Genomic DNA, 27,101 nt, shown 5'->3' on the forward strand with positions numbered 1-27,101 from the left:
ATTTTGTTTCGTGGTTCGATCTTGATCTGAATTTATCTGATTGATTGAAAATGTTGTTGTTGTTGTTGGTTTGATTTAGCGAGGATTAAGGTACACGAGTTGAGGAACAAGACAAAGGCAGAACTGCTGGCTCAGTTGAAGGACCTCAAAGCTGAGCTCGCTCTTCTCCGTGTCGCTAAGGTCACCGGTGGTGCACCCAACAAGCTCTCCAAGATGTACAAACTCTCTCTCTCTCTCTCTCTCTGTCTCTCTCTTTCTTGTGTATACAAAAGACTCATAGTTTTGTGATCTCTGTGTGTGTGTGTGTGTGCGCGCGCGCGCAGAAAGGTAGTGAGGCTTGGAATAGCGCAGGTGTTGACAGTGATATCGCAAAAGCAGAAATCAGCTCTTAGGGAGGTCTACAAGAACAAGAAATACATCCCTCTCGATCTTCGTCCTAAGAAAACCCGTGCTATCCGCAGACGCCTCACCAAGAAACAGGTCATTATTTGTAATCTATGCCTTTTAATTTTTTTTTTCTTATAATTGTTAATATAAGTTTTCTTTGAATTTATTTTGGTGCTTTTTTAGTGGTTAGTTCAATTGATATAAGGTTGATGTTGTTGAATGTTGGGATGGACTAATGGAAAAAATGGAAAATGATGCTTTTGTGAATATTATTGTGAATTTAGTATATCAATAGATGAGATATAGTAATTGGTTGTAATGGCTTTTGAGGTGGACACTAGGAGAAAAAGAAATGAGTGATTTTAGTGAGTGGAACCGTGTTCATGTTTAATTTAATGGAAACTTCACTCTATGTAAAAGCAATGGTAGCAAAGCATTCATTCCGCATAGCACAAGCAGAAAAGGATGGATTTGTAAAATCGGTTAATGTATATGGGAAACTTCTACAATGATAGAAATACTTGATTGTTATCTTGCTGTACCTGATAGAGATATGATAAAATATTGGTTCTTATCCTAATGTTGAATTTTAAATAAAGTTTCATGAACTTTTAAGTAACAAGCTTATTTAAAAGAAATCTGTAGCTATTGGTAATTTAAGAACCTAAAAAATTTCTATGCATTTCCAGTACCATGATTTCACATAACCATAAAATCCAATATATTGGAAAGCCTTTTCCTGTTTGCTTGCTCTACTTGGAGTGATAGATGTTCTTGATCTTATATTGTATTCCTTTTTCCTTGTATTCAAGCAGGCATCTTTGAAAACAGAACGTGAGAAGAAGAAGGAGATGTACTTTCCATTGAGGAAGTATGCTATCAAAGTGTAGGCTAGGCCTCTAGGGTCTACTTTTCCTAATTTTCATTATGGACATGTTACTTTTTTTTTCTTCTTCTGAATTTGCCATTAGTTGCAGCCATGCAGGCAGCATTTTTGTTTATCTTGTATCAGGTTTGAACCATAATCTAGCTTGAAGTTTTAAACATGAGATTATTTTTCACTCATCTTTCGGAATTGTCTTTGATTTCTTCTGTATGATGTCTGTTCTAGGCTTATGCTTTGGTTTGATGAGAGGGTAGATAGGGGGCAAACCCTCGACCCCTTTTCTTGGAAACCCCTAGTTCGGTCCCCCATCGTACATTCCTTGCCTTAGGTGAAATGTTCAATTGTGCCTGTTGTGTTATTTTATGGCAAGATTTGATGCCAATTTGCTGCTTAGAATTCAGCTTGTTTGCTGCCTTTGAATTTGGTATGCTGGAAAATTGCTTGCTGTACATGTTACTAAGCTGCTAGGTAGTATAACGGAAGGTCAATGCTCAATTTTGATTATTTTCCTTTCCTTGATACTATTAAACACAAATTTGATCAACGAATTTTCAAATTAGAATAGAAAATGTTCCTAGCAGGTAAACAAAAGAATACTTCATCTAGGCCTTATCCAAAGGGTGAAGGGAATTGAATCTATAATTCCCAGAACATATGAGAAGCAAAAATAGAGAACGCGCAAAGAATAACCACGACACATTTACATGGTTCAACACTGGGGCTATGTTCAGAGTGTTGCAATGATTTTCTCTATGTAAGAAAGGACAATACAAACTACATAGGTGGCTTATAATCATCAAGCCCTAGCCCTAGTTCAGAAGCGACAATATATAAAGTTTCAAGAATGGGTCAAAAAATTTCTGTCAAAGTAAATGTGTTAAATTGGTGGTTAAAAAAAAAAAAAAAAAAAAAAAAAAAAAAAAAAAAAACAACAAAGGGCTCTTAGTACTACAGCACAAAAGTCAATTCAATGTAATGTAGGCTATATGTTTATTTTTTATTTTTTTCTTTTTTTTTGGGAGAAAACATTTATACAATACATTAACAAATACCAAGGATTAATAATAAAACATCAAATAGTTTTAAGTATCCTTTTTTTTTTTTTTTTTTTTTTGTTTCTTTGTGTCTCTTACCCATTGTGAAATAACGCGGCGGCTTCGGTTCCTCGTTGCTCTCTGAATGAAAAACCCTAGAAATCTGAAATGAAAGGAGACAGAGAGAGGCAGAGAGAGCTTATAGAGCTTTAAGCCTTGTGTGATGACTTTGTGGGCCTTGTTTTAGCTACTGGACTTTAATCAATTTGTGTTAATTGGACTCGGACAAAGAGTGTTAACTGGGTTCGGGCTTCAGTGGCCATCAACAAAATTCATTGATTGGGCTGCTAAAATAGAACTGTTTGGGCCTCGACTGACTGAATGAGCCAGGCCGGAGCTCATGTTTTCCCTAATGGGCCAACCCATAGCTTGCCTTTCAATTTTTATTTTTTTAAAGGCTAAATTATGATTTATACTTTCTAATTTGATATGGTTTCAATTCAGTCTTTTAATTTATTTTTAATTGATTTCAGTTCGTTAACTTTCATTTGTTTCCAATGTAGACCAATCTGCAACATTGCATTTGGCATTAGCTTAAAAAGTCAGTTTTTTTTTTTACTATTCAGCTTTTTTTTGCTATTATTTATGAGTTTCATTACACTTTTTGATACTATTTATAGACCCCACTGTACTATTTCAATTATCTTTTAACTTTATCTATAGTACTTTCAGCAAAAAAAATTCAGTTTCAACTAAATAAACTGTTATCAAATAGACTCTTAAGTATATCAAAACGACATTATTTTGAACCGTGACAAAAACCAATACTAACGGTGAGATCTGATGAAACTAAGACAACATAACTACACTAAAAAAATAAAATAAGTTAAAGGATGAAATTTCAAGGATTCAATTGAAAGCAATTCTCTTCTTTAAAAAAGAAAATCAAAGTTATAGGATATAATTTGTAAATTTATTTGTTTATTTTTTTAAAAGTGTGAAGAATGAGTAGATGAATGGTTATATGCATGAGTCCTAAGTAAGCTCATTTTAAAATGAGTTCTGACCTTCTAGCTAGATAACTTTAACCCATATAAAAAAATATAGTAGTTTCAAAAACATATTGCTAAAAGAGTGAGTTACATGCTATTTTTATTTATATGTGTTCAAACTAACTCGCATTTTAAAATTTAGCTGTTAACAAACTGTAGTTGGAACACTTCGTAACTAATGCCACCGAAGCTTAAAATTAAAGTTTACAAACTAAGCAACCTTTCAATGATGATGTAGCAAATATTATTGACTTTACTAAAATAGACTATGAAGTTGTTGTAGTATAAGATACAGTTAGTTGGTTGTGGTCCTTTTCAAATATAAAACAAGTCTGTCCATTGTTTTTTGCTTGGACCAATGATTTCTGTGCCCGACTAGGTGAGGTTATTTGGGTCTGACCTCACTTGGCTCACAACTTACTTGTAAAGTGGGATTTGGATTTCCTGCTTTGGGTGGTTCACAACCCAGAGGCTCAATGTAACTTGCTCTCTTTTCCTCTCTCAATCTCTCTTTCCTCCTCGCCCTCTCTCTCTCTCCCTCTTCTTTCAAAACCCTTCAACCAACCCCTTTTCCCTCTCCACTTCTCATATTTATAGCTCTAAATTAGTGGAGAGGTTATGATTATCTCCATGGTTAGTGCAATGGGAGGTCCAATATTATCAACCATAAGTGGATAGTTAGGTGGGAGTGGGATATGGTGAAAAGTGGTCTTGGAACTTGATTCCTACTCCAGAAAGCATGCTCGACAGTGGTGCTTCTGGCACTACTGGGTATGCTAATGATGGTATGTCCGAACGTTATTCCTCTTTCATTGTTCGATAAAGGTCCCCGAGCAAGGATCAGGTAATGACACTTGGGCTTGCAGTTCATGTGGGCCTAAATTGGGGCCATGGGCCGCACTGTTGCGTCGAAACTTTAGGCCCAAATGTGCTTAGGCTCCACGGGATCGTACGTTACCCCCTTGATTCATGTCCAGCTAATCTAGTGGGCCTTGAGCCCAGCTTCTGACAGGGGAGTTAGCAACCATGGGCCAATTTGCGAAATTTGGACCCAATGTCTAGATGGTCCCGGGGGAGGCGCGCCATACAATTTCTATGCATTTTTTTTTTGTCCTTGTGATTATTTATCTTTGTCCAGTACATATGTACCAAGTTATTTTATGTGTGAAAGACCAAATTATCCATATATAGATACGTGCACATAACTTTTTTGTAAAAACAATAATATAATTAAATAAGAAAAATACTAAAGATACTAAAAATTTTATTAATGAATATTGTATGGGGTATGATTCTAGGCTCATTGGGCCTTGACCCGAACATTCTCAAAGATCAAAACTGGGTCCAAACCTCATAGTAAGCCCATTCTATTCTGGATGCATAATAGACAAGCCCACACCGGTCAATTATCTGGAATGCGTTTGCTGGGGACAGTCCATGTCCTTGGCAATTCGGTATTGCCTTGGGGAATACCCTGCCAAGCAATCCTTTAGAGGCAGGAACCAGTTCCCATACCATTACCACTGTTTCGATAGAGTTTATCCCTTGTCAGGAATAATCAAATTGGATCCCATACACACGAGTGAGACCGGGGCGTAATCATGAAACCTCCACCAACCTCAAGCTATAAATAACAGAAGTGAGTGAAGAAGGGGGGGGGGGGTTGGCAATTCTGAGGAGAAAATAGAGAGTAAAAGAGAGGAAGTCAGTACCACTAAGAAGTAGAGTAACTCAGAGAGAGAAGAGAGGGAATTTGTGAGAGCCAAGGCGTGTCATTGGGTCGCTAGGCCATGAATTGCCCATCATAGGAAACACTAAGCCCCCCATATGAGTAAATTGTAAGCCCAATCTCAAGCCTTGTCCATTGAAGGAAATTTAGGTGCGCACAAATATGATTAGCGAGTTTCAACTACATCATAAATGAATATTTAAATTATATTTTTATGATTAATAACACATCAATTTGTAAACTTAGGGTACGTTTGGTAGATTGTAATAGGTACAGTAATGTAATAGGTACAGTAATGTAATAGTTATTTCTAAGGTTTAGTTATTCAATAGTTTAATTATATTTTTATTACATGGAATTGTCATTTCTTATTAATAGCTATTCTTTAAAATGAGGAATAACTATTCATCTTTACCAGGGTTGTAATAACTATTCCTTAGTAAGTGTTTTAATTTCTAAAATTAATATATTTTCAAATAAACAAGCTTTCTATATGTACATAACAATTATGAAAATAAAAAATCATAAAAAATAACTAATCTCTCTTTCAAATTTTAAAAATATTATTTTTTAGAAAATTAAATTATATGAGTAAAATATTTCCTAAAATATATTTTAATTTTGAAAAAGAATACTTTCATTCCATTGTCTTTAGGGTTCTATTATTATGTTTTCTCCAAATAAATAAATAGTAATAAGTATTACATTACAACATTTTTTATTTCTTGTAATACCTATTCTTATTCCTATGTAATTACCATTACAATCTACTACCATTACATGGAGTATTACTCGTTAAATAATACTCTCTCTGTTCCAGTTTGTTTGTTCTCTATTCCATTTTGGGATATCCCAAAATATTGTCCTGTTTTTAAAAATAAAAGTTATTAGTTTACTAATGTTCCTATTATACCCCCACTTTACTTTCAAAACTATTTAAAAAGAAAACTAACAAATATTTAAAAAATCAATCTAATTGGGGCACATTTTTAGTTGCTTGATTAAGCATAACTTTTTTTTTTTTTTTTTTAAAGCTGATAAATTTATTTAATGGTAGTTTTGTAAACTTATACAATTTTATAAAGTAGACAATACAATAAATGATGTTCCCTTACAAAATTTGACTTTTCAAACAGAACAAACAAATTGGAATGAAGGGAGTATTAATACATTCACCACCATTAAATTCTTAAGGGAAAAAAAAAAGATATGCTTAGAAGAATCATTTATGCTTCTTAAGCAAAAAAGAATTATGAATACCTCTTAGATTTTGTAAACTTGAAAATTTTTCTATAATGATGGCATGAAAATCGCAATTGATACAAGCTAAATTAAACCTTGTAGTTTCAAAAACAACAAAATGCATAAACTTCGAATACAAAAAGAGAAATGATATATTTACGACATTTTTATAATATTTTTATAACAAATTTTAAGTAATAGGTTGTTGCTGATTGTTATTGTTAGGTTAAAAAATTAATTTCAGTGCTAAATTCAAATTTGAACTAATAACAACTAACCACTTATAATTTGTTATGAAAATATTGTAAAAATATTGTGCTTTGATCACTTCTAGTTAAAAAAAAAAAAAAAAAAGCATTCATAGAAGGTTTGGTTTCTATCCAGTGACCATTGTCATTGAATATGTTAAATACAGAATACATATCAGGTCTCAGACACATGTCACATATCCAACTTGTCTAGTGGCCACTGAGTGCTTCATAGAATTATTTAGCTACACTGTTGAAACTTGATTTCAGCAACAACCGCAGGTCCCACTTTCTACTTAGACTAAGAAATGCTAAAATCACCAATGGGTACATCCACACACAGTACCAATATTCTCTCCTCTGTCTGGTTGTTCATGGTAGCATTAGCCAGTCGAAAATTCATAGCCTTCCCAACAATCTCTTTCCCTTTCTATTTACTCCATCAACTGTCTTTCAACAAACACCGAAAGAAATCTAAAAAAACAACCCATCTCTCACTCTCGATCACAAAACCATAGTTGCACCTTCACTCAATATCGATCCTATTGTTTTGCTTCTTGCTAAAACAAAAAAAAAAAAAAAAAGTTCACAATGATGAAACAATTGCACAAGCAATCGAACGCGAACCACAAAAGAGACGACGAGATCCCAACGGGCGTGGGGCAAAACGCGCCGTACTCACCAAAAGCCTTAAAGCCAACTCGATCTCTCCCTCGATCCATCAACTACCTCTTCAAAGAGCAGAGGCTTCTTTTCATTCTAGTCGGCATTCTCATTGGCTCCACATTTTTCATTCTCCAGCCCACGCTCTCTCGACTCGGCCCGTCCGAGCCCACTTCCTCAATCCCGCGCACAATCTCGACCATCGATCGGGTCTCGACTCGATTTCCCGTCATTCCGGCCAAGCTTGGGCGGGTCCCGGCTGGGATCTCGCGGCGGAGATCGAGGATCGTGGTCACCGGTGGGGCCGGTTTTGTTGGTAGTCACCTTGTCGACAAGCTTATCAAGAGAGGCGATGATGTGATCGTGATTGACAATTTCTTCACCGGGAGGAAAGAGAACTTGGTCCACCATTTTGGGAACCCGAGGTTCGAGCTCATTCGACACGATGTGGTCGAGCCTATACTTCTCGAAGTCGATCAGATCTACCACTTGGCTTGCCCTGCCTCCCCTGTTCATTACAAGTACAATCCTGTCAAGACCATTATATCCTTATCGATGATAATTCGTAAATGGGTCGTTGTTTTATTTAACTATTGCCTATGATTTTGTTGTTTTTTTTTTTAATATTGAATGGGAAATGTTTTGAGGTCCTTGACTGTGTGAGTTTGATTACAAGACCAACGTGATGGGTACATTAAATATGTTGGGTCTGGCAAAGAGAATTGGAGCGAGGTTTTTGCTTACGAGTACTAGCGAGGTTTATGGAGACCCGCTTGAGCATCCTCAGAAAGAGACTTATTGGGGAAATGTGAACCCAATTGGTGAGTTTGGTAGTTAAGTTAATGTTGTTTCATTGTGATGAATTGGTGTTGGTTGGTTATGTTTATGTGATTTTGAAAATGGTTTAGGTGAGAGGAGTTGCTATGATGAAGGAAAGCGGACGGCGGAAACCTTAGCAATGGATTATCACCGAGGTGCTGGTGTTGAGGTAATTCATTCCGAGATTTCACTTGGTACATTATTATATTTTAGTATTTTCAGTAGTATTACTTAGTGTGTTAATCTAGATATGCTTTATTATCATCAGTATTAACTCAAGAGAGTTTTGGAGCTTACCATCCTTGTCTGGCATCATTGAGTTTACCATTTATGAGATAATTGGAAATACTTAATATACTAAATATGCTGTCCCTGCAGCTCGAACCCACGCCAAGTGCCTGGGGAGGTAACAACTCCCCCAAATGGTGCGGTTGTATGATATTCCTTTTTCTATTGATATTGTTAGGATATTGGTTAAAGATTAAATTCAACATTTTTTATACTTTTGAGGTAATCGGTAATTTATTAGATATGTTGGTCAAAAAGTTTCATAGCCAATATATTAAGTCATGGTCAATAGACTTATATATTCAGCTTAATTAAAAGAGAGATAAGGAAGGAAAAGTATAGGGCTGTATTCTTTACATCTATAATTAAATCCCCCCCAATAGCAGTCTTTATTGTAGAACATATCACATTTGCAATGATTTCTCATATTTCTCCTTCCTATGGCTACTAAAACAAATCAGGAAAACTTCCTTGAAACTCTGTCTGGTTTTAGAGGATTTGTCAGTAAGCCCGAAACCAATCCACCAGAACTTAGTTTTAATCTTCAAAAACAAAAGAGCACACTTTCAAAACTTGAAATTTTCCAGTTCTTCCAATTTTTGCTAAATTCTAAATTATGTGATTGACTTGCCATTATGCGTCCGGGCATGAAGTTGGATGTGCTGTAGAATCTGAATGCTTTGCGGATCCTTAAAAAAAAAAAAAAAAAAAAAAAGTTCACAATGATGAAACAATTGCACAAGCAATCGAACGCGAACCACAAAAGAGACGACGAGATCCCAACGGGCGTGGGGCAAAACGCGCCGTACTCACCAAAAGCCTTAAAGCCAACTCGATCTCTCCCTCGATCCATCAACTACCTCTTCAAAGAGCAGAGGCTTCTTTTCATTCTAGTCGGCATTCTCATTGGCTCCACATTTTTCATTCTCCAGCCCACGCTCTCTCGACTCGGCCCGTCCGAGCCCACTTCCTCAATCCCGCGCACAATCTCGACCATCGATCGGGTCTCGACTCGATTTCCCGTCATTCCGGCCAAGCTTGGGCGGGTCCCGGCTGGGATCTCGCGGCGGAGATCGAGGATCGTGGTCACCGGTGGGGCCGGTTTTGTTGGTAGTCACCTTGTCGACAAGCTTATCAAGAGAGGCGATGATGTGATCGTGATTGACAATTTCTTCACCGGGAGGAAAGAGAACTTGGTCCACCATTTTGGGAACCCGAGGTTCGAGCTCATTCGACACGATGTGGTCGAGCCTATACTTCTCGAAGTCGATCAGATCTACCACTTGGCTTGCCCTGCCTCCCCTGTTCATTACAAGTACAATCCTGTCAAGACCATTATATCCTTATCGATGATAATTCGTAAATGGGTCGTTGTTTTATTTAACTATTGCCTATGATTTTGTTGTTTTTTTTTTTAATATTGAATGGGAAATGTTTTGAGGTCCTTGACTGTGTGAGTTTGATTACAAGACCAACGTGATGGGTACATTAAATATGTTGGGTCTGGCAAAGAGAATTGGAGCGAGGTTTTTGCTTACGAGTACTAGCGAGGTTTATGGAGACCCGCTTGAGCATCCTCAGAAAGAGACTTATTGGGGAAATGTGAACCCAATTGGTGAGTTTGGTAGTTAAGTTAATGTTGTTTCATTGTGATGAATTGGTGTTGGTTGGTTATGTTTATGTGATTTTGAAAATGGTTTAGGTGAGAGGAGTTGCTATGATGAAGGAAAGCGGACGGCGGAAACCTTAGCAATGGATTATCACCGAGGTGCTGGTGTTGAGGTAATTCATTCCGAGATTTCACTTGGTACATTATTATATTTTAGTATTTTCAGTAGTATTACTTAGTGTGTTAATCTAGATATGCTTTATTATCATCAGTATTAACTCAAGAGAGTTTTGGAGCTTACCATCCTTGTCTGGCATCATTGAGTTTACCATTTATGAGATAATTGGAAATACTTAATATACTAAATATGCTGTCCCTGCAGCTCGAACCCACGCCAAGTGCCTGGGGAGGTAACAACTCCCCCAAATGGTGCGGTTGTATGATATTCCTTTTTCTATTGATATTGTTAGGATATTGGTTAAAGATTAAATTCAACATTTTTTATACTTTTGAGGTAATCGGTAATTTATTAGATATGTTGGTCAAAAAGTTTCATAGCCAATATATTAAGTCATGGTCAATAGACTTATATATTCAGCTTAATTAAAAGAGAGATAAGGAAGGAAAAGTATAGGGCTGTATTCTTTACATCTATAATTAAATCCCCCCCAATAGCAGTCTTTATTGTAGAACATATCACATTTGCAATGATTTCTCATATTTCTCCTTCCTATGGCTACTAAAACAAATCAGGAAAACTTCCTTGAAACTCTGTCTGGTTTTAGAGGATTTGTCAGTAAGCCCGAAACCAATCCACCAGAACTTAGTTTTAATCTTCAAAAACAAAAGAGCACACTTTCAAAACTTGAAATTTTCCAGTTCTTCCAATTTTTGCTAAATTCTAAATTATGTGATTGACTTGCCATTATGCGTCCGGGCATGAAGTTGGATGTGCTGTAGAATCTGAATGCTTTGCGGATCCTTTATATTAGGCGAATTTGTAGATTATGTAACTGAAAGTCCTCTCACTTAATGAGAGATGATTTATTTGTGAACTCTATCTATATGTGATTGTCGCTTCTGCCATTTACCACACCACACTCGTATATAGATAATTGACATGTGGTACTACTGATGGGGCTTTACTGTTTACAGGTTCGTATAGCTCGCATTTTTAACACATATGGACCTCGTATGTGTTTAGATGATGGGCGTGTTGTCAGCAATTTTGTTGCACAGGTTATACTCTCTCAACTGATATCTTTTGTTGTTCTAACATGTTTATTTGACAACTTCTAGAAAATGAACTATTCCTGAAGAAGTTGTCATTGATGAGGTTTCTGACTAACATAACTATACATTGCAGGCCATCCGCAAACAGCCATTGACAGTATATGGTGATGGAAAACAGACACGAAGCTTCCAATATGTCTCTGATTTGGTATGGCAGCTTTATATCTTACAAACTTTTGCCATGACATTTCCTTACTCTTTAGGACTTTACTAGTCCACTATCAATTACATATTTTTATGCTTGCCGCATTCTTCTGGAACATGGAGTCTGGACTTTAAAGTGCTGTATTGGGCTCATGGATGCAGCAGTTTTTGTTCTATGCTGGCACAAAAATGCTGTTGATCATGAGCCAAATTAAAAAATAATAGCAAATTTTGCATGAGAAGTTGTATTAGTGTTTGATATTACCAAGAAATTGAACCTAAGCTGCTAAATAAAAAACTTGTCTTTCATGCCATTTTTATGAATCTTTTGGGTCAAAATGCTATTCTGGCCAATATTCATGGATTCTTAATTTTTATTTTTATCTTTTAAAAAGTTCCAGGCTTGAGTTCATATGGCTTTAGCAAAGACACTATGAAATGACTAAAAATAGCTTGGTTGGGAAGCTAAACTAAGAAAACATTGTATAAGAAGCTGCAGATTGAAATTCTGGAATGATGTGATAGAGGAACTTAAAACCTTTTTAAATGACAGGTTGACGGACTGTATGCACTGATGGAAAGTGAGCATGTGGGGCCTTTCAACCTGGGTAACCCTGGCGAATTCACTATGCTAGAGCTTGCAGAGGTTTGTCTTCCTTTAACATTTCATACTATTTATAAATAAGGCTTATATCTTTAAAAATGCTTAGATGTAGACTTTCAGAAGTATCCTCTATTTGGAGGTGCTCATGGGTTGGTTGGACTTGGGTTTAAGGTTGTTCTGTCACTCAACCTGAGCATGGGTTGGGAAGAACAAAAACAGCCACTAGCCAACACATTTGGGCTGTCCAACTGGACTTTGTTTTGGATTGAATTGGTGAGTTTGGGGTAGGAAGGGGGCTAGCCGGAGGGAAAGAAAAGAATTTGGGGTCGCTGGTGCTGGATCAATGGTTGCCATGCCAGGAATGCTGGTTGAAATGGGAGAGAGGGGCCATTGGTGAGGGAGAGGTTGGGGATAAATGGGAGGTTCAAGTTAGGCAGGTGATAGGTGCCTAGACCCATTATCCTACTGTCAGGGTCAGGCTTGAAGCTCCACAACCTTACACTGACTGAGCATGCTGTGGAAACCATCCTGAGAAGCTCAGGTTGGATAGGAATAGTCTGATTGATTGGGCCTCTCATTCAATATTATGCGGCTTATTTCTATTTTTTCCTTTCTGGGATCCAACAGATGCATGTGGTTTTTCTTTAAAAGTGTTCATATTGGGATCCAATAAATACATGTGGTTTCTCTTCAAAAGTGTTTGTCGTTCTCACAGTGAGAGAGAGATTTGTAGTTTAAATTGACAGTACTGAGATAGTGAAATTATCTTTTCTCCAAAATATTCAGGTTGTCAAAGAAACTATAGATTCAAGTGCAACAATAGAATTCAGACCAAACACTGCTGATGATCCACACATGAGGAAACCAGATATTAGCAAGGCAAAGGAACTGCTGAACTGGCAGCCAAAAGTCTCACTTAGAGAGGGGCTGCCTCTTATGGTGAGTGATTTCCAGAACCGCATTTTGAATGAAGACGAAGGAAAAGGGGTTTAAATAAAAAATGACAGCAAACCAGCATGTATAGTGTGAAGTGCACTTCTGTATGTTGTCCATTCATTTAATTATTATCATTCTTAGTTCAAGTTACCTGGAAATTCTAGCAACATTCCACTGTTGTAGGAAGGTATACGGTAGTAACGGTACCAGTTGTTTTTCTACATTGTGTGCTTGATCAGCAAAACAACTTCATTTTTGTTAGGTTTTAGTAACATTTTTTAATACCACTCCTCTGGCACTGAACTGTTGATGGTGAAACTGTATTTTTGTTTTCGTTTTTTCCTTTTTATTTGTTATAAAATAATGCAGTTTTATTTAGATATTGATTCATATCAGCTGTCACAAGGTTCTGCAAAAACTCAGGAATCCCCTCTCCACACGCACTAGTTGAGTTTCCTGGAATGGCTTATTAGAGCGTCCACCTCCCGAGCTAAATGCCCAACACTAGAATTCTTCTTATTCTTTAGGTTCATTCCATGGACCTCGATAACTGAATCTCCCTCAAACACTATCTTTTGGACACCCACCTCTATGACCAAATGGAGAGCTCTTCTGGAGGGCCAATATTTCAATCTCTATAGCTTCTGTTACTGGGTTCACTCGTGAGCTCATCGCCACTCCACACCACTTGTCCTTCCATATAATAACACCAATGCCAGCAAAATTCTGTGGTGTTTAAGGTGGCCTCATCAAATTTGGTTCTGTATCTCGAATAATTCTTTGCTGCCCAGGCTGAGCAGTGATCACATTGAGAGTTAGTGGGGGACTCAAAATCTACCTTGCTTCTTTTAGCAAGATAATCAACCACTTGATGACGTCTGCTTGACATGGAATCTTGGTGGTTTATTACTTTGTCTTTATGAGTCCTGAAGGTTGGAGCAAGTTTGAAGTTATTAAACTACTTAAGGAGAAAATCTATAGATACCAAAAAAAAAAAAATGATGTTACTAGTGAGCCTAACTCAACTCTCATAAAAAAAAAATGTTAATTTTTTTTTAATGACGAGTGAATGTTCTGGGATTGCCTAGTAATTGGTAATTGGTTTTTTTACTTGTTAATAGGCCACTATTAAGGCCAGCGTGGCCGAGGTTGGTCTTCAAGTGTAGAAAACCAATTGGTACTTGGTACAATAGATACCAAAAAAAAAAATAATAATAATAATGTTACTAGTGGGCTAACTCAACTCTCGTAAAAAAAAATGTTGTTAATTTTTTTTTTAATGACAAGAGTGAATGTTCTTGGATTGCCTAGTAATTGGCAATTGGTTTTTTTACTTGTTAATAGGCCAATATTAAGGCCGGCGTGGCCGGGGTTGGTCTTCAAGTGTAGAAAACCAATTGGTACTTGGTACAAGACCAAACTTATTTGGGCCCGTTTATACACAGACTAAGTTAGGCTTGGACTTAGTGAGGACTGCAACTAGTATAGTAATTTTAGTCTTAAAAAGTCCAAGAAGTAGAAGTGTGTGTTTATTGTGGGTCAGTTTGGTGGAGTAAACCATTTCAGCCTAGTATGGGCTCCTGTGGCTCATTTAGTCCAAAACCAATCCACTTCATTCCAGTTTCGAATCCTCGTAGGTTTTGACAGGAAGTTTTTTCTTTTTCTTTTTTGGGCCTTTTGGCTAAGGTCATGTGCTTTTTTTTTTTTTGCTTTCAAGTTATTTATTTATTTATTTTTGAGAATAAGGTAGTTCCTTTCAAGTTTTGGACCATGGTTTAAATAGAAAGAAAAAGTTCTAAAGCCGTCTGTCTCTTGGCAACTCTTTTCTACAGCACATCCATGATTTCCATTTATTGAACGGCCACGTGTTCCTATGTAGAATGTTGTTGTTGTTGTTGTTGTTTTTTTTTTTTTTTTTTCATGAATACATTGGACCTATTTTAGTGAAGGCTAAGTCACCAAAGAATTAAAAAAAAGGGTTGTAATTATCTAGGAGCAGTGGAGTACAGTATTTTGGAACTCTTTATTCTCACATAAAAGTTGTTCTCTTTTATTAAAATTATGGTGGGATTTATTATTCATGTGATAAGAATGGATACTGCGTAATTGCACTCTAAAAATATCTAATAATTTTTCTAAATAAATTTTTTGAGTTAATGCACACATTAACAAATCTATTTTTGGAAAAGTTTTATTGGGAATCGAAAAAGTTGTCAAAACTTTTTCAAATTTCGATAAACTTTTTTCAAAATTGGTTTATTATTGTGTGTCCTTAGGGCACACATTAGTAAATTTTTTTTTTTTAAAACCTTAGCATAATTGGCATTTTGGCACAATTTATTTATTAAAAAAGCTGAGGCAGTTTTATCAGCGGAAAAAAAAAAGTATTAAAGGAAGATGCATAGGAAGGGAGCAAAAGAAGAATATGGAACAAAGAATAAGGGAGAAAATTTTTGGACTTCGTATGCTAACTGGAATCTGGACCCACTTATTCTTCCACTAGAAAAAGTCTAGCTCTTTTAAATACATTGTTAGTAACAAAGTAGTTGCCAAACGATGCTGGACAAGTAATACTTGCAACATGTAATATTTGAGTTCCATTTACATTTGTAAAAAAAAAAAAAAAATTGTCAAATTTCCTCCAATGAGTATTTAAATCTTTAAATTAGCAAAAAAGGGTCACACTAATCAATTATTATGTCAATTCTCTTCCACCTTCCTCTCCTTTTCATCCTCTATTCTTCTCTCCCTCTAACCTTCCAAACACATTGCTAGGCTTTCTTGGCCTTGTAACATGTCATTCCCTTGTGTCATGTTGCATACTCCTACATCACAAACAGTTCTATAGCTCAATGTCGTAAAAGTATATTATGTTTCCATTTCATACAAACAGTTCTATAGCTCAATGTGAGTGTAATGTTGTATGAAACGGCAACACCACATTTTTTTTCTCAGTGTCATTACTTACTTTAGTTTACAAAGAGAACTAGGGATCAAACACACTTGTTCCCTTATTATTGTAACTATAGAATTATATGTATATGCATAAAGATATCTAACTAGATGGAGATTGCGGTCAATGAAAGCGTAGGGACAAATAAGGAATCGTCTGAAGTTGGGATACTCAACTAGGCAAGGTTAGGCAGCTAGAGAGATACACAGAGAGGGAAAAAGAAGAGAAGAAAGCCATTGAAGCATCTGATTCCATAAGCTTGCGAGGGAGAATATGAATTGATGGGTGGAGAAACAAAGTGGCTTTGTGTCTCATCTATCCACATGAAAGATATATTCCTTACTATCTGGCAGAATTTGTTCCATTTGAATTGAAATTATATTGCACCAAAGATTTCCCTGTAGAAGCCTTTCTTTACATCTTTGTTACAGTTGGCACCCTTTCACGGAAACGACTATTTTTTTGAAATAAATATAAAATTTTGGGACTTTTTCTTTTATTTTTTTAGCTGTTCCTTTTAATTTCCAACCATGGGGACATGTAAATGCGATGACATAGTTGGACCACCTAATTTTAATCCATTACAACTACCATGGGAATCAAAATTAAAGGAGAGAGACTTTACTAGACGGTAGAGACTAGAGAGAATTTAATGGGAGAGAATTTGGACAATAACAAAAATTTGTATCTTTTATTTAATTATGACTAACTTTATTTTTTTGATAAGTAGATAGCGAAGAAGAAAGAGGTGATGTTCGAATAATAGTTACTTGACGTTATAAAAAGTATCATTACAATTGAACTATCACATATAACCCCAATTATGACCATCTTAGTTCTGAGTTTGACAGCACCAATATTTTCACAACTTTTTGTTGCTGGCCATCACTTATTCTATATACTTTGGTATATATTCTTCTTCAAAGGAAGAATTGCTTTGAAACCCAAAGACCTTAAATTCATTTTGGTGTACTATGCTAGGTGTGCCTTTAATAGAGTTGGTAAATGAATAGTCTTATTAGGACTTTCTTTTTCCTTTTTGAGTTTCTTCCTTACAAGAGATAACTTACTATAACATATGTAAGAACTTGAACTATCGTTTTCTAGTCAGGAAAAAAACAAAGAACTTGAAAATTTTAATGCAAAAACCATGCTCAAGTCTAGTACAGATTCAATAAGCTTAGCACATGAAGCTGTTGCTGGATATTTAGCCGTTGCCCTGTCTCATCTGACCCTTATGTTTCTGTTCAAATATTAAAATTTTTGGACAAACTTCTTGCGAAGTGTTTAATAAGTAAAATATTAATTTGTAGGCCATGCCGACAGGCCAACAGGCACACATTAACTGACAGTATTCAGTCATGTTTTTTCATCAGAAACAGTGAGTTTTATTCTGTAAAGTTTGTAAACCAAGCTGAATCACCACATGAAAGTTTCACGGGAAGTCCACGCACATTCAAACCAAGAAACTTAATTATATTGTCATTGTTAAACATATATTTGCCCTGGTTTTGCACATTTGTGCTTTCTGTTTCCGATCACCTTATGTAAACCCAATCTTGGAAAAGGAAAATGCAAAACGAAGGCACGCTTGAAAAGAACTTCATAAATACATGTCTTTACTCTTTAGTTTTGAATATGGAGCTCCAACACGCTCTTCAATTAATTAAATATGACTAACACCAACATTAACTAAAGAATACAAAGAGAATTAAGAAAATGTAAAAAGAAGAGACTAGTATCAAGTATCAATTAGAGCATTAAAGTGCATTTATGCTATAATCAATAGCTGAATTAATTGCTCCTATGAGTTACATATCAAGACTCAAGAAAATGAATTTCTTTCTCCCCTTACATATGATTGAGGCTCAGGTACATATAACCACCTATGTAGACTTCTTGAATGCAAGGATTTTTTTAAAAGAATTGACAGGCAAATGTAATAGAGCCATAAGATAAAGTGACTAAATTCTAGAGGTGGCAAAATTCGACACTACCAAATACTAAATTAGTAAATTATGAGTTGAAACTTAACGAGTTCGTATCATATTTAAGTTGATATATGACTAATCTGTTTAATAAACATGTCGTGTTTGTTTCCAAACCATGGAACTTGTGTAGCTTGTTTAATTAAATAACATTTTAACAATATACCCTCCAAATCCTAAGTATATAAACTTATTAATTGTTGTGATTATTTGATATATTGTGTGTAAGGTTGAATTTAATCAACCATTTAATTGGCTTTATTCCGTGACCAATTTGCTTGTAATTTAGCACTTAAAAACCCTGTATTTAAGTGGGAAAATTGTAAGGGTAGTGTGTGAGAAGATGTGAAAAAAAGCTCAAGAGTATGCAAGAAAAACAGAGTCTCGCGGCTAGGACTCGCGGGTGGTTTGCGATTGGCAAGCCGCGAAAGGCAGGCACGTGAGAGGCACACTAGGAAGCTGAAGGGTCGCGCCAGCTGTCACGCTACAGGACAAAAGTTCCAGTCTAGCCAGGCCGTTACGTCGCGACTTGATTTCGCGACTTGGCCAAGCCGCGAGATCAAGTCGCCAACTTGCCCTGTTTGGCAAAAACTGACGTTTTGCATTCCCTTCTCACCCTACTATATATACACCCTTATACCCATCATATTGAGAGAGTTTCCAGAGAGAATTTTGTGAGAGAAAACCCTAGAGAAAAACAAGATTGATTCATCCCCAATATTCATCTAAAGAAACTCTACAAATTCCTCTACTCTTTTCCTCTTCATTGTCATACCCTTGAGAGGTCATTTACCAAACTCTTATCTCACCACACCCACGTCTGTGAGAATGTCCATTTGGTGCTTTGGGAAGCAGTTTGGAAAGGAACCAATATACATTGGTTGATGTTATGGTCAAGTAGCGGAATCCAGGAAGCTAAAGAAGAAATAGGTTCGGTGTAACCTCGTTTGAGCAAGAAGCTTGGAGGGCTTAGGTACTTGGGTAGATTAGGGTTGGAGGGTCTTCTGCTGTTCATGTATCTCAACTACATTCTTTAGTGGATTATTTGACCACTTGGAGGGTGGCGGAGAGGTTTTACGCCGAGAACTTCGGTTTCCTCTTCGATAACATATCGTGTGTTATCCGTGTGTTTGCATCTCTCTTTCCTTTATCTTTGTCTTATATTTACTGTTGTGGATGTGTTTATATTTGGCATAGATTGCTTTATCAATTCCATTAAGCTTGTTATCATATTCCGCACATTAATTATTTGATAGAAAGCTTGAATTGGTATTTTTGTTTCTGGGGATTTAAACGTTCAAGGGTGATTCATACCCATTTTGAACTTTCATTGTAATTGATTATTTTTATATGTTTTAGTTTTGAATGATTATTTGTAATGCAATTACTCGTTAGTTCTGAATTTTATATTTAAAAAATTCTATTTGTTTGGTTTTTCATAGTTCATATCAATTTGGTTAAAACAAAAATTTATATATTTTTTTGCTTTGATAAAATCTTATAAACGGGTCAACACGGCTAACCCATTTAATAAACAGGTTGTGTTAGAATTAAAGAATCTTAACCCGTTTAATAAACGTGTCGGGTTAGTGTTAACCGATATAGTCGAATACTCAAGAGTCAACACGACACAAACTTGGCACATGAACACGACCACCCTGCTCAATTCCATGGAGCTCCTACTTTCTCAAAAATGATATTTGGGCAAGTCTCAAGCTTAATACATCACAGTTGAAATGTCAAGATCAAGTATACTCCCAACAACCCTTCTTCTTTCTGTTTTTTTAAGTGGGAGAAGTACTACCAATAACTCATACACCATAAAAATATGGCAATCATAGATAGTGCATCATTTTCATTCATAACTACGGAAAATGTTGGTTGAATCTCATAAAGAACGCTGTTTTTTTCTGTCCTCAAGTGACCTTCATTTCCTCTAATTTCTCTTGTACTACTACTGTCAATTAGGCTAATTGTTTAGCAGAATAAGCATTAGGAGTTTTTAATTCAGGAAAAATAAAAAAACCCCTATGATTTTATAAAATACCAAAGACTATTTATAAAACCCCTATGTAAACTTTGAATTATAGTCTCTTGCAAGTAAAGCCATGGATGTTTTCACTTTTCAGTAACGCCATCTTTTAATTAGGAGAAATGCCTATTTAGTTTAGGTGTATTATTAAAATTAGAAGTCCTCGTCTAGAATAGTTGCTAGGGAAAAACTAAAAAGAGTGTTCTCATAATCAAAGATTCAAAGCTATCACATTGCACAATTTTTTTTTTTCAAATATAATTAAATTTAATATAACTATGTGTTTAAATTTAATTAGGGAACTAAATATATTGTATCAAAATTGAAAAATTATTGAATATTTCGGGAGTACCATAAAGAGCAAGACTTAGATACAGTACTTAAATACTGTTTCTTAAGTTCCTCTCTTAAAATTCTGCTATATTTTTTTTTTTTTTTTAATGAATGGACGTATATATTTTAAGTTAAGTAGTAACATGGAGAATTTTAAGAAGAAAACTTAAGGAAAAACACTTAAAATACTATACATAAGTTTTGTCCTACCATAAATGCGTATTTCCTCATCTTACATGAATTGTGAGTTCCACTATAAATTTAATTAGTAAAACTCACAAAAGAGAGAAATACGCGTTTATAATACTTCAAAAGTACTCAATAATTACCCATCAAAATTTTATCCAAGGACAAAAAGTAGGCATTAAGATGGGAGAGAAATACATGGAGTCCAATGTTATACCCGTTTCTTTAGAAGAAGAAAAAAAGCCAATAACCATTATGTCATCACCATCTCCAATAATTACCTAAACATTTACACGGTCAAGTTTGTAAACCATTATCACAGTTAACGTTATCACACTCGACAAACATCACTGGCATAATAAAGGATTATAGACACAATGAATTATTACTCCACACAGAAGTCTAATGTGTAAACTTTCAAAACTCCAGCCAAAAAAATAAAAAAGAAAACTTTCAAAACTCTCTCTCTCTGTCTCTTTAGTTCAGGCTTAAAAAGCAGAAGAACCAACTTTTTTTACATGAACACAGAGCCACCAAATTTGTAATTGTATACTCTATCTCTCTCTCTCTCTCTCTCTCAATCATATGCAGATTCTCTAAACCACTAGTTCCATCTGTTAGCATTATCCAAAGATTAAAGGGCATAAAAATGTTGTGCACATCCCAAGCCTCAACGGCCATATGTATGAGCATGGAGGAAGCATCATGTTCCTCTTCATCCACCATTCAACTCGGCGGCCGAGCCATCGACCGCCACAACCCAATAATCAGAGATGCAAATAGAAGCTCTAGAACTCTGTCCGTCCCTTGCTCTTCTCAGCCACCTATCAATCCAAAACCTTACCGTCAACTCCAAAAGACCAAGAAAAGCTCTTCTTCTTCTTCAAAGCCTGCCGACCATAACAAGAAGAAAAGTTCCACCAAGCCAATTGATGAAAAGAAGAAAGGTGTGGCTAAGCTAACTGATCATCATATTATCAACAAGAACTCTTCTCAGCCAACTGATATTATAACCAAGCGTTGGACTAAACCAGTTGGTGATTTAATCACACCTCCTGGTTCGTCTAGATACTTGTTGAGCGATACGGCCTTATCGGATAGCGACCCGGTTTTGGCATTGGTTCAGGTTGAAGAAAAGAAGATAACTCAAGCTGTAAATCAAGATGAATCCAATGCTTCAAAACCCTCTTCCTCTTCGTCGTCTAGCTCAAAAACCTCTTCGCCTGATCAGGTTTGTTCTCAATTTCCTTTTCATTCTTATGCATGAAAGACAAGTGGCAGACATGATAGCCAGGCTATTTAATTAATTAGTATGATCTATTAACAGTTTTGAATTTATTGTTTTGCATATATATATATATATATATATACTATTGCTCAAAAAAATGAGAATTGAGATTTGCATGTATGGTGTTTCAACTCTTGTCGTTTTAAAGGTGCAAGCTTAAATTGAATGGATGCAACAGCTTGTTGCAAAGTATGTTTTTTTTAATTACAATCCAGTCTAAATTTTGCATCTTGCTTCTGTTTAATTAATTATTATTATTATTTTGGGTGAAAAGAGAGGAAGTTATATTTATTTAAACATCAAGTACAATATGATCTATCAATATTCTTGAATTTTTCATTTTCATACACTATTGCTCAAGAAATGAGAATTGAAGTTTGCATCTCAAATTAATATTACTGTTTTAAAAATGCAAGCTTAAATGGATGGATACGACAGGTTGTTGCAAAAGATTTTTTTTTTTTTAAAATAAATTAAAGCTTATCCCTGTGTCAGTTCAAAAGAGGAAAGGAAAAGGAAAAACTAGAAAGTTCAGCTTGTGGGATTGATATTTTAATGTTTCTAAAGTCACTTTAGGCCTTTTTTAATGGTCTCTCCAGCTCCCCACAAAGGGATGAGTTCGGATTTGAGCCATCCATCCTTTGAGGTTGAGCTTGGCTAGTTGGCTTCTTATAGTTCTAGAAAAAAGAAAAAACCCAGTTGCTATTAGATAAGTTTTGGAGTGATCTTACTTTAAATTATAAATCTACTTCAGAAAATGAAATGATTTACTGAGTTTTACATTCTTGAAATTAAGTTGTTATGATTGAAAGCACAAGCAACTTTACTAAATCACATTTTAACATTAATATTGATTTATTTAGTTTACAGTTGGTTGTTTAAATTAATGATATTGTTCGCAGGTTGTGGTGTTGAGGGTGTCACTACACTGCAAAGGCTGTGAAGGAAAAGTAAGGAAACATCTCTCTAGAATGGAAGGTATGCATATGAATGACTTTCTATCCATTACTTCTTAGGTTTTGTCAGCCATCAATTTGAGGAATTTTACTAGTCTGCCACTCTTTTTGTCAAAACACCATCTTTCTTATCTGCAATAGACCAGTTGTACTTATAAAGCTAACCAGTAAAACAAATCTAATCATAATTGTCCTGCAGTTTTTTTCTTTTAGGTAGGTCAGATTTTTCGTCCTTCATTTTTTTCAGGTTTACACAGTACTAATTTCGAGGTTATCTTACAAGTTTCAGATGTTGTTAAATCTTTTGCCAAAACAAGTTATTAATATCTTTTACCAGAACAAACGGATAGTGTTTATTTCAAACATCTTGTACACACCTATTTTTTGAACCGAAATCATGTTTTCAACTTGATTTTAGTTTAAAAAAAAAAAAATTATCACAAAAAAAAAAAAAAAATTTATAGAAGTTAATTATGTGAACAGGAGTGACATCATTCAACATAGACTTTGCAGCGAAAAAGGTAACAATTATTGGAGATGTGACCCCAGTAAGCGTTCTGGCAAGTGTGTCAAAGGTGAAGAATGCTCAGTTTTGGCCCTCTTCAATTTCTGCAACTTCTGCCCCAGCTGGTGGGTCTAATAATGTTGAAACCAAGAAGTAAAGAAAGAGTTAGCTAATGAGAAAATCAGGAAATTCCGCTTTGGGTTATGTGAGAAACAAATACTTAATTTAGTGTAAATGCCAGACTTAGCATGGGTGGAAGAACTAGAATCTGTCACTTTAGAATGAAGTAAAGTAGAAGAGGCCATTTTGGGTTCTCTTTTCCAGTTATTATGCTAGAAGAATTTGTAACATCTGCTTTCTATTTGTAAGAAAAGAGTGGGAACTTTTTTTTCTTTTTTTCTTTTTCTTTTAAGGTATTCTAATCAAAGCAGAAATGTGCTTAGCTATAGCTTTTTCCCATCCCATGTTCCCCATGGACCATGGTTTTGCTATAATACTACCATGCCTTTGTGCTTCCCAACAACATATTTTTTCGTCTTTACCATATTTATTCTCTGGTAGGGTGTTTGGGGAAGAGTAAAGTTTGTTTATTAACTCAAAGGACCATGTATTCTTGCTTCTTGTTATGGTTTGAAATTAATCAATTACATAGAGGCAATGCATCCCGGCAAAAACCATATTCTTTTTACATCTGAACTTCAATTTGAAAGCGGTCAGATTAGACTGACCAAGGCCTTTGCCTTCCAAAAACCCAAAAAGGAAAAAAGAAAAAGAGATGAGGTTTTTTAGGATAGTAGTGTTTGAGACTATATTTGTTAGAGATATATTAGCCTATTGGTATAGGCACAAACCCAATTTTATTTTGTGTGCGAACCAAGTCTCATACTTAAACTATAAATCTATTAATTATAGTTAGCATAAGGTTAGTCTAGGGTTTAATCTCCTATATATATATATATATACATATTAGGTTCATTGTAACATAAGACACTCATGTCAAAAAAAAAACAAAGACACTTAACTTGCATACAAAGTAAGATTAAGTTTCAATCTATACTAATGGGCTAATATATTTTTAACAATAATTTTATATATAACAAGTTCATATATACAACATCATTTCACGTATGTAAAATTTATATACAAGTAATGATCTTCTTCTTTTTGAAAGCATATACAAGTAATGATCTAAGCCCCGTATATACATTAGAAAATAACGACTGTAAAGTTACATATTTGTCATTTGCTTTTATGTAAGAACGAAAAAGACTGGTCTTTTTTTTGCACCCATTTACAATGGCACCATTAAAGGTACTGTGCACTGAATGAAGAAAAGTTTACCTTTGAATACCGTTAAAATTCTCTTTATTTTGTTCAATGGAAACCCCATGGCAGCATTTGGTTTCCTCTCAAAAGTCAAAAGTCAAATCCCCATGCTTACTTTTGGGCCGCCCCATTTTGTTGCTTTTTAGCCAAAATGAAAAAAAAGTTGGCTTATTCGCCAAAGCATATCATATTTCAGATAAAATTTAGGTGAGTTTGATAAATAAATAAATAAGCTGCCAGGCTCATTTCTTATCCAACTCTTTTTAATGCCCTTTGTTAGAGGGTAAAACTTAGAAAAAGAAACTTAAGTCTATTACATTAGATTCCCCAATTAAATTCAAAACAACCAAGAATTTGAATACAATTGAGAAACTTATTATACTACATCTAAAGTGCTGTATATAAGTTCGTTACCTAATTTGTTGCTTTCAGGAACAGTAATTAAATTTTGTTCTCATTTTTCTGAGGCAAAATCACACTAAAGATGAGCCTTTCATCTCCCCAAAAAAAAAAATAAATGAAAGGAAAGGGACAATAGGTGAGTTGGTGGTAAAAAGGAGCCAACAATTTACTAAAACAAGTATTAATTAAGCTTTGTCACAATTTTTTTTTCTCTCTATATGAATTTGTTCTTCCTGTCCCAGCAGTAAAGCATTTTTTGGTCCCAAGTTGTCGATAGTGAGGCATTAAAGAGGTTGCACATGGCACAAACTAAAGCATATATGGCTGGTCATTGTATTGGTAAGATGACAAGTACAAAGGCCATGGTTAAGTTATGGTGTATGACTCAATGGGCCAAGAATTATTGGTTCTGTCAGGTGGATCGTTTTGACCACTCCAGTCTAGCTTTGGAGCCCAGCCAGCTATGTCGGAACTTCATAGTTGCATCTTCAAAGAGCACATCATTATCTTGAGCAAAATAGCAACGGTTTAAATGTACCATAAATAGTCATAGAACAACTCATCACTCACTCTACCGGTCTATTCTAGTTAGTGGGAAAATGGCTATCGTTCATTTGAAATGAATTCATCTCATTTTATAGTTAAGATTAATTTTATAAATTTAAAAGTATACGTACTATTATATCATTTAAAATTATTTTAATGTCATGACAATATGTATATTATTAAATAACATAAAATAAAATCTTTATCGTGAAATGATCAAAATTGAGAGAGGATCTTGTTACTTATTAGTAGGGTTATTTTTATCAACGCACGATAGTGACGATTGCAAACCTCTTTTACTAATGTGCACTTAAATTCCTCCGTAGGCCATTTGCATTTTTCTTCATCGACTAGTGCATGCATTCTCCGCCCTATCTATTGGGCTTCCTCATTGACTTGACCTTTATTGGCTTTGTCTTGGTGACTTTTGTGATACCCTAGATTGATTTAATATAGATTGAGTGTGTTTTGTGTGGTTGTGTGTTAAGTCCCACATCAGAAATAAATTGAATTATTATGGACTTTATTAACAACCACAAGGAGCACTAATTGTGACTAGATTAGTCCTTATGGGGTATAATGCAAATGTGGCTAATACTTTTTCTTAGATTGTTATAACTTTGTTCTACCCTTGTTGTTCCTAAACTTTATTAGGTTTGTAGAATTTGTAAGAACATGGAACACCCTACAAATGAATATCCCACAACTCCAACCTTTAAAAAAAAATGTTATATGATCAAATAAATGTTATAAACATGGTGAAAAAAAACCATATCCTTCCCCCTATTCGGAGAAATATAGTCAAGGGTGGAGGAATCTAACAAATTTTAGTTTGAGGAATGATAGTGTGGTTGCACTTCCTACTCAAGGTTCTCCTAATTTTATTCCTTACAATCCTCTCCAAAGAAGAGTCTTGAGGACACGTTGCAACAATTCATGCAAACTCAAGTCACCGTTAATAATTACCACCGTTAGGCCATAAAAGGACATTAGGAGAACCCTCATTAAATTAACCACATCCTTGAGCACAATAGAAAATGGTAAGTTTTTAGTCCAACCACAACCTAATCCCTAAAGTCAGTTTAGTGTAGGTGATTGTGGTTCCTTTGAGAATAAAGTGGGTCATGTTAAGTTTGTAACTATTATTTGTAAGTGGAAAATTATTGAAAATAATATTTCTAAAGACTATAAACAAGATGAATCTTACAAAATAAAAAGAGGTGATGAGTTCCTTTAGTCTGAGTCTAGTGACACTACAACAAAATGTATTTTAAGCAACGAAAATTAGTGAGGAAATATTTTTCGTCCCTAAAAATACAGCTTTAGTGACGAAATATGAATTTCGTCACTAATAATGAAAAAAATTATAACATTTAGTGACGAAAAATAAATTTCATCGCTATTGTGATATGAAAAATGGGTGCCAGTTGAGGGAAATTTTGGCGCGAGTTTAATTAATCTATAGCGACAAAATATTTTATCACTAAAAGTTGAAATTTTTAGTGACGAAATATTTTGTCACTGTAGGTATTGATGTGGATAGTATTAGTGACGAAAATCCTTTTGTTGCTATAAGGAAGAATTAGCGACGAAAAATATTCGTCACTAAAAATAATAATAGTTTTGCACTTATATGTTTTTAGTGACGAAAT

The 27,101-nt window shown here is 35.1% G+C and overlaps 4 protein-coding genes across 4 annotated transcripts; all 4 read left to right on the forward strand.

Annotated features, from left to right (window-relative positions):
• Positions 1-79: 79 nt before the first annotated feature.
• LOC112010620 (large ribosomal subunit protein uL29) lies at positions 80-1,452 on the forward strand (the record flags this gene model as incomplete). Its single annotated transcript, XM_024042968.2, is given in 3 exon segments — positions 80-215; positions 324-480; positions 1,203-1,452. Coding segments are annotated over 3 exon segments (368 nt in total), but the record flags the coding sequence as incomplete, so codon positions are not given.
• Positions 1,453-6,893: 5,441 nt separating this feature from the next.
• Positions 6,894-9,023, forward strand: LOC136064244 (UDP-glucuronic acid decarboxylase 1-like). Its single transcript, XM_065765768.1, has 3 exons — positions 6,894-7,789; positions 7,920-8,062; positions 8,150-9,023. Exons 1-3 carry the CDS (start codon positions 7,170-7,172, stop codon positions 8,293-8,295), a joined length of 909 nt encoding a protein of 302 aa, XP_065621840.1. The 5' UTR covers positions 6,894-7,169; the 3' UTR covers positions 8,296-9,023.
• A 9-nt stretch (positions 9,024-9,032) lies between these two features.
• LOC112010619 (UDP-glucuronic acid decarboxylase 1) lies at positions 9,033-13,252 on the forward strand. The gene is made up of 7 exons (XM_065765767.1): positions 9,033-9,690; positions 9,821-9,963; positions 10,051-10,130; positions 11,113-11,196; positions 11,324-11,398; positions 11,948-12,040; positions 12,785-13,252. Exons 1-7 carry the CDS (start codon positions 9,071-9,073, stop codon positions 12,989-12,991), a joined length of 1,302 nt encoding a protein of 433 aa, XP_065621839.1. The 5' UTR covers positions 9,033-9,070; the 3' UTR covers positions 12,992-13,252.
• A 7,584-nt stretch (positions 13,253-20,836) lies between these two features.
• LOC112032996 (protein SODIUM POTASSIUM ROOT DEFECTIVE 3) lies at positions 20,837-23,567 on the forward strand. The gene is made up of 3 exons (XM_024065764.2): positions 20,837-21,657; positions 22,617-22,692; positions 23,154-23,567. The coding sequence occupies exons 1-3, from the start codon at positions 21,076-21,078 to the stop codon at positions 23,330-23,332; spliced, it is 837 nt and encodes a 278-aa protein (XP_023921532.1). The 5' UTR covers positions 20,837-21,075; the 3' UTR covers positions 23,333-23,567.
• The last annotated feature ends 3,534 nt before the right edge of the window (positions 23,568-27,101 follow it).

Source organism: Quercus suber, unplaced genomic scaffold, assembly GCF_002906115.3.
Source record: "Quercus suber isolate HL8 unplaced genomic scaffold, Cork oak 2.0 scaffold_651, whole genome shotgun sequence".
Classification (NCBI taxonomy): Eukaryota; Viridiplantae; Streptophyta; class Magnoliopsida; order Fagales; family Fagaceae; genus Quercus; species Quercus suber.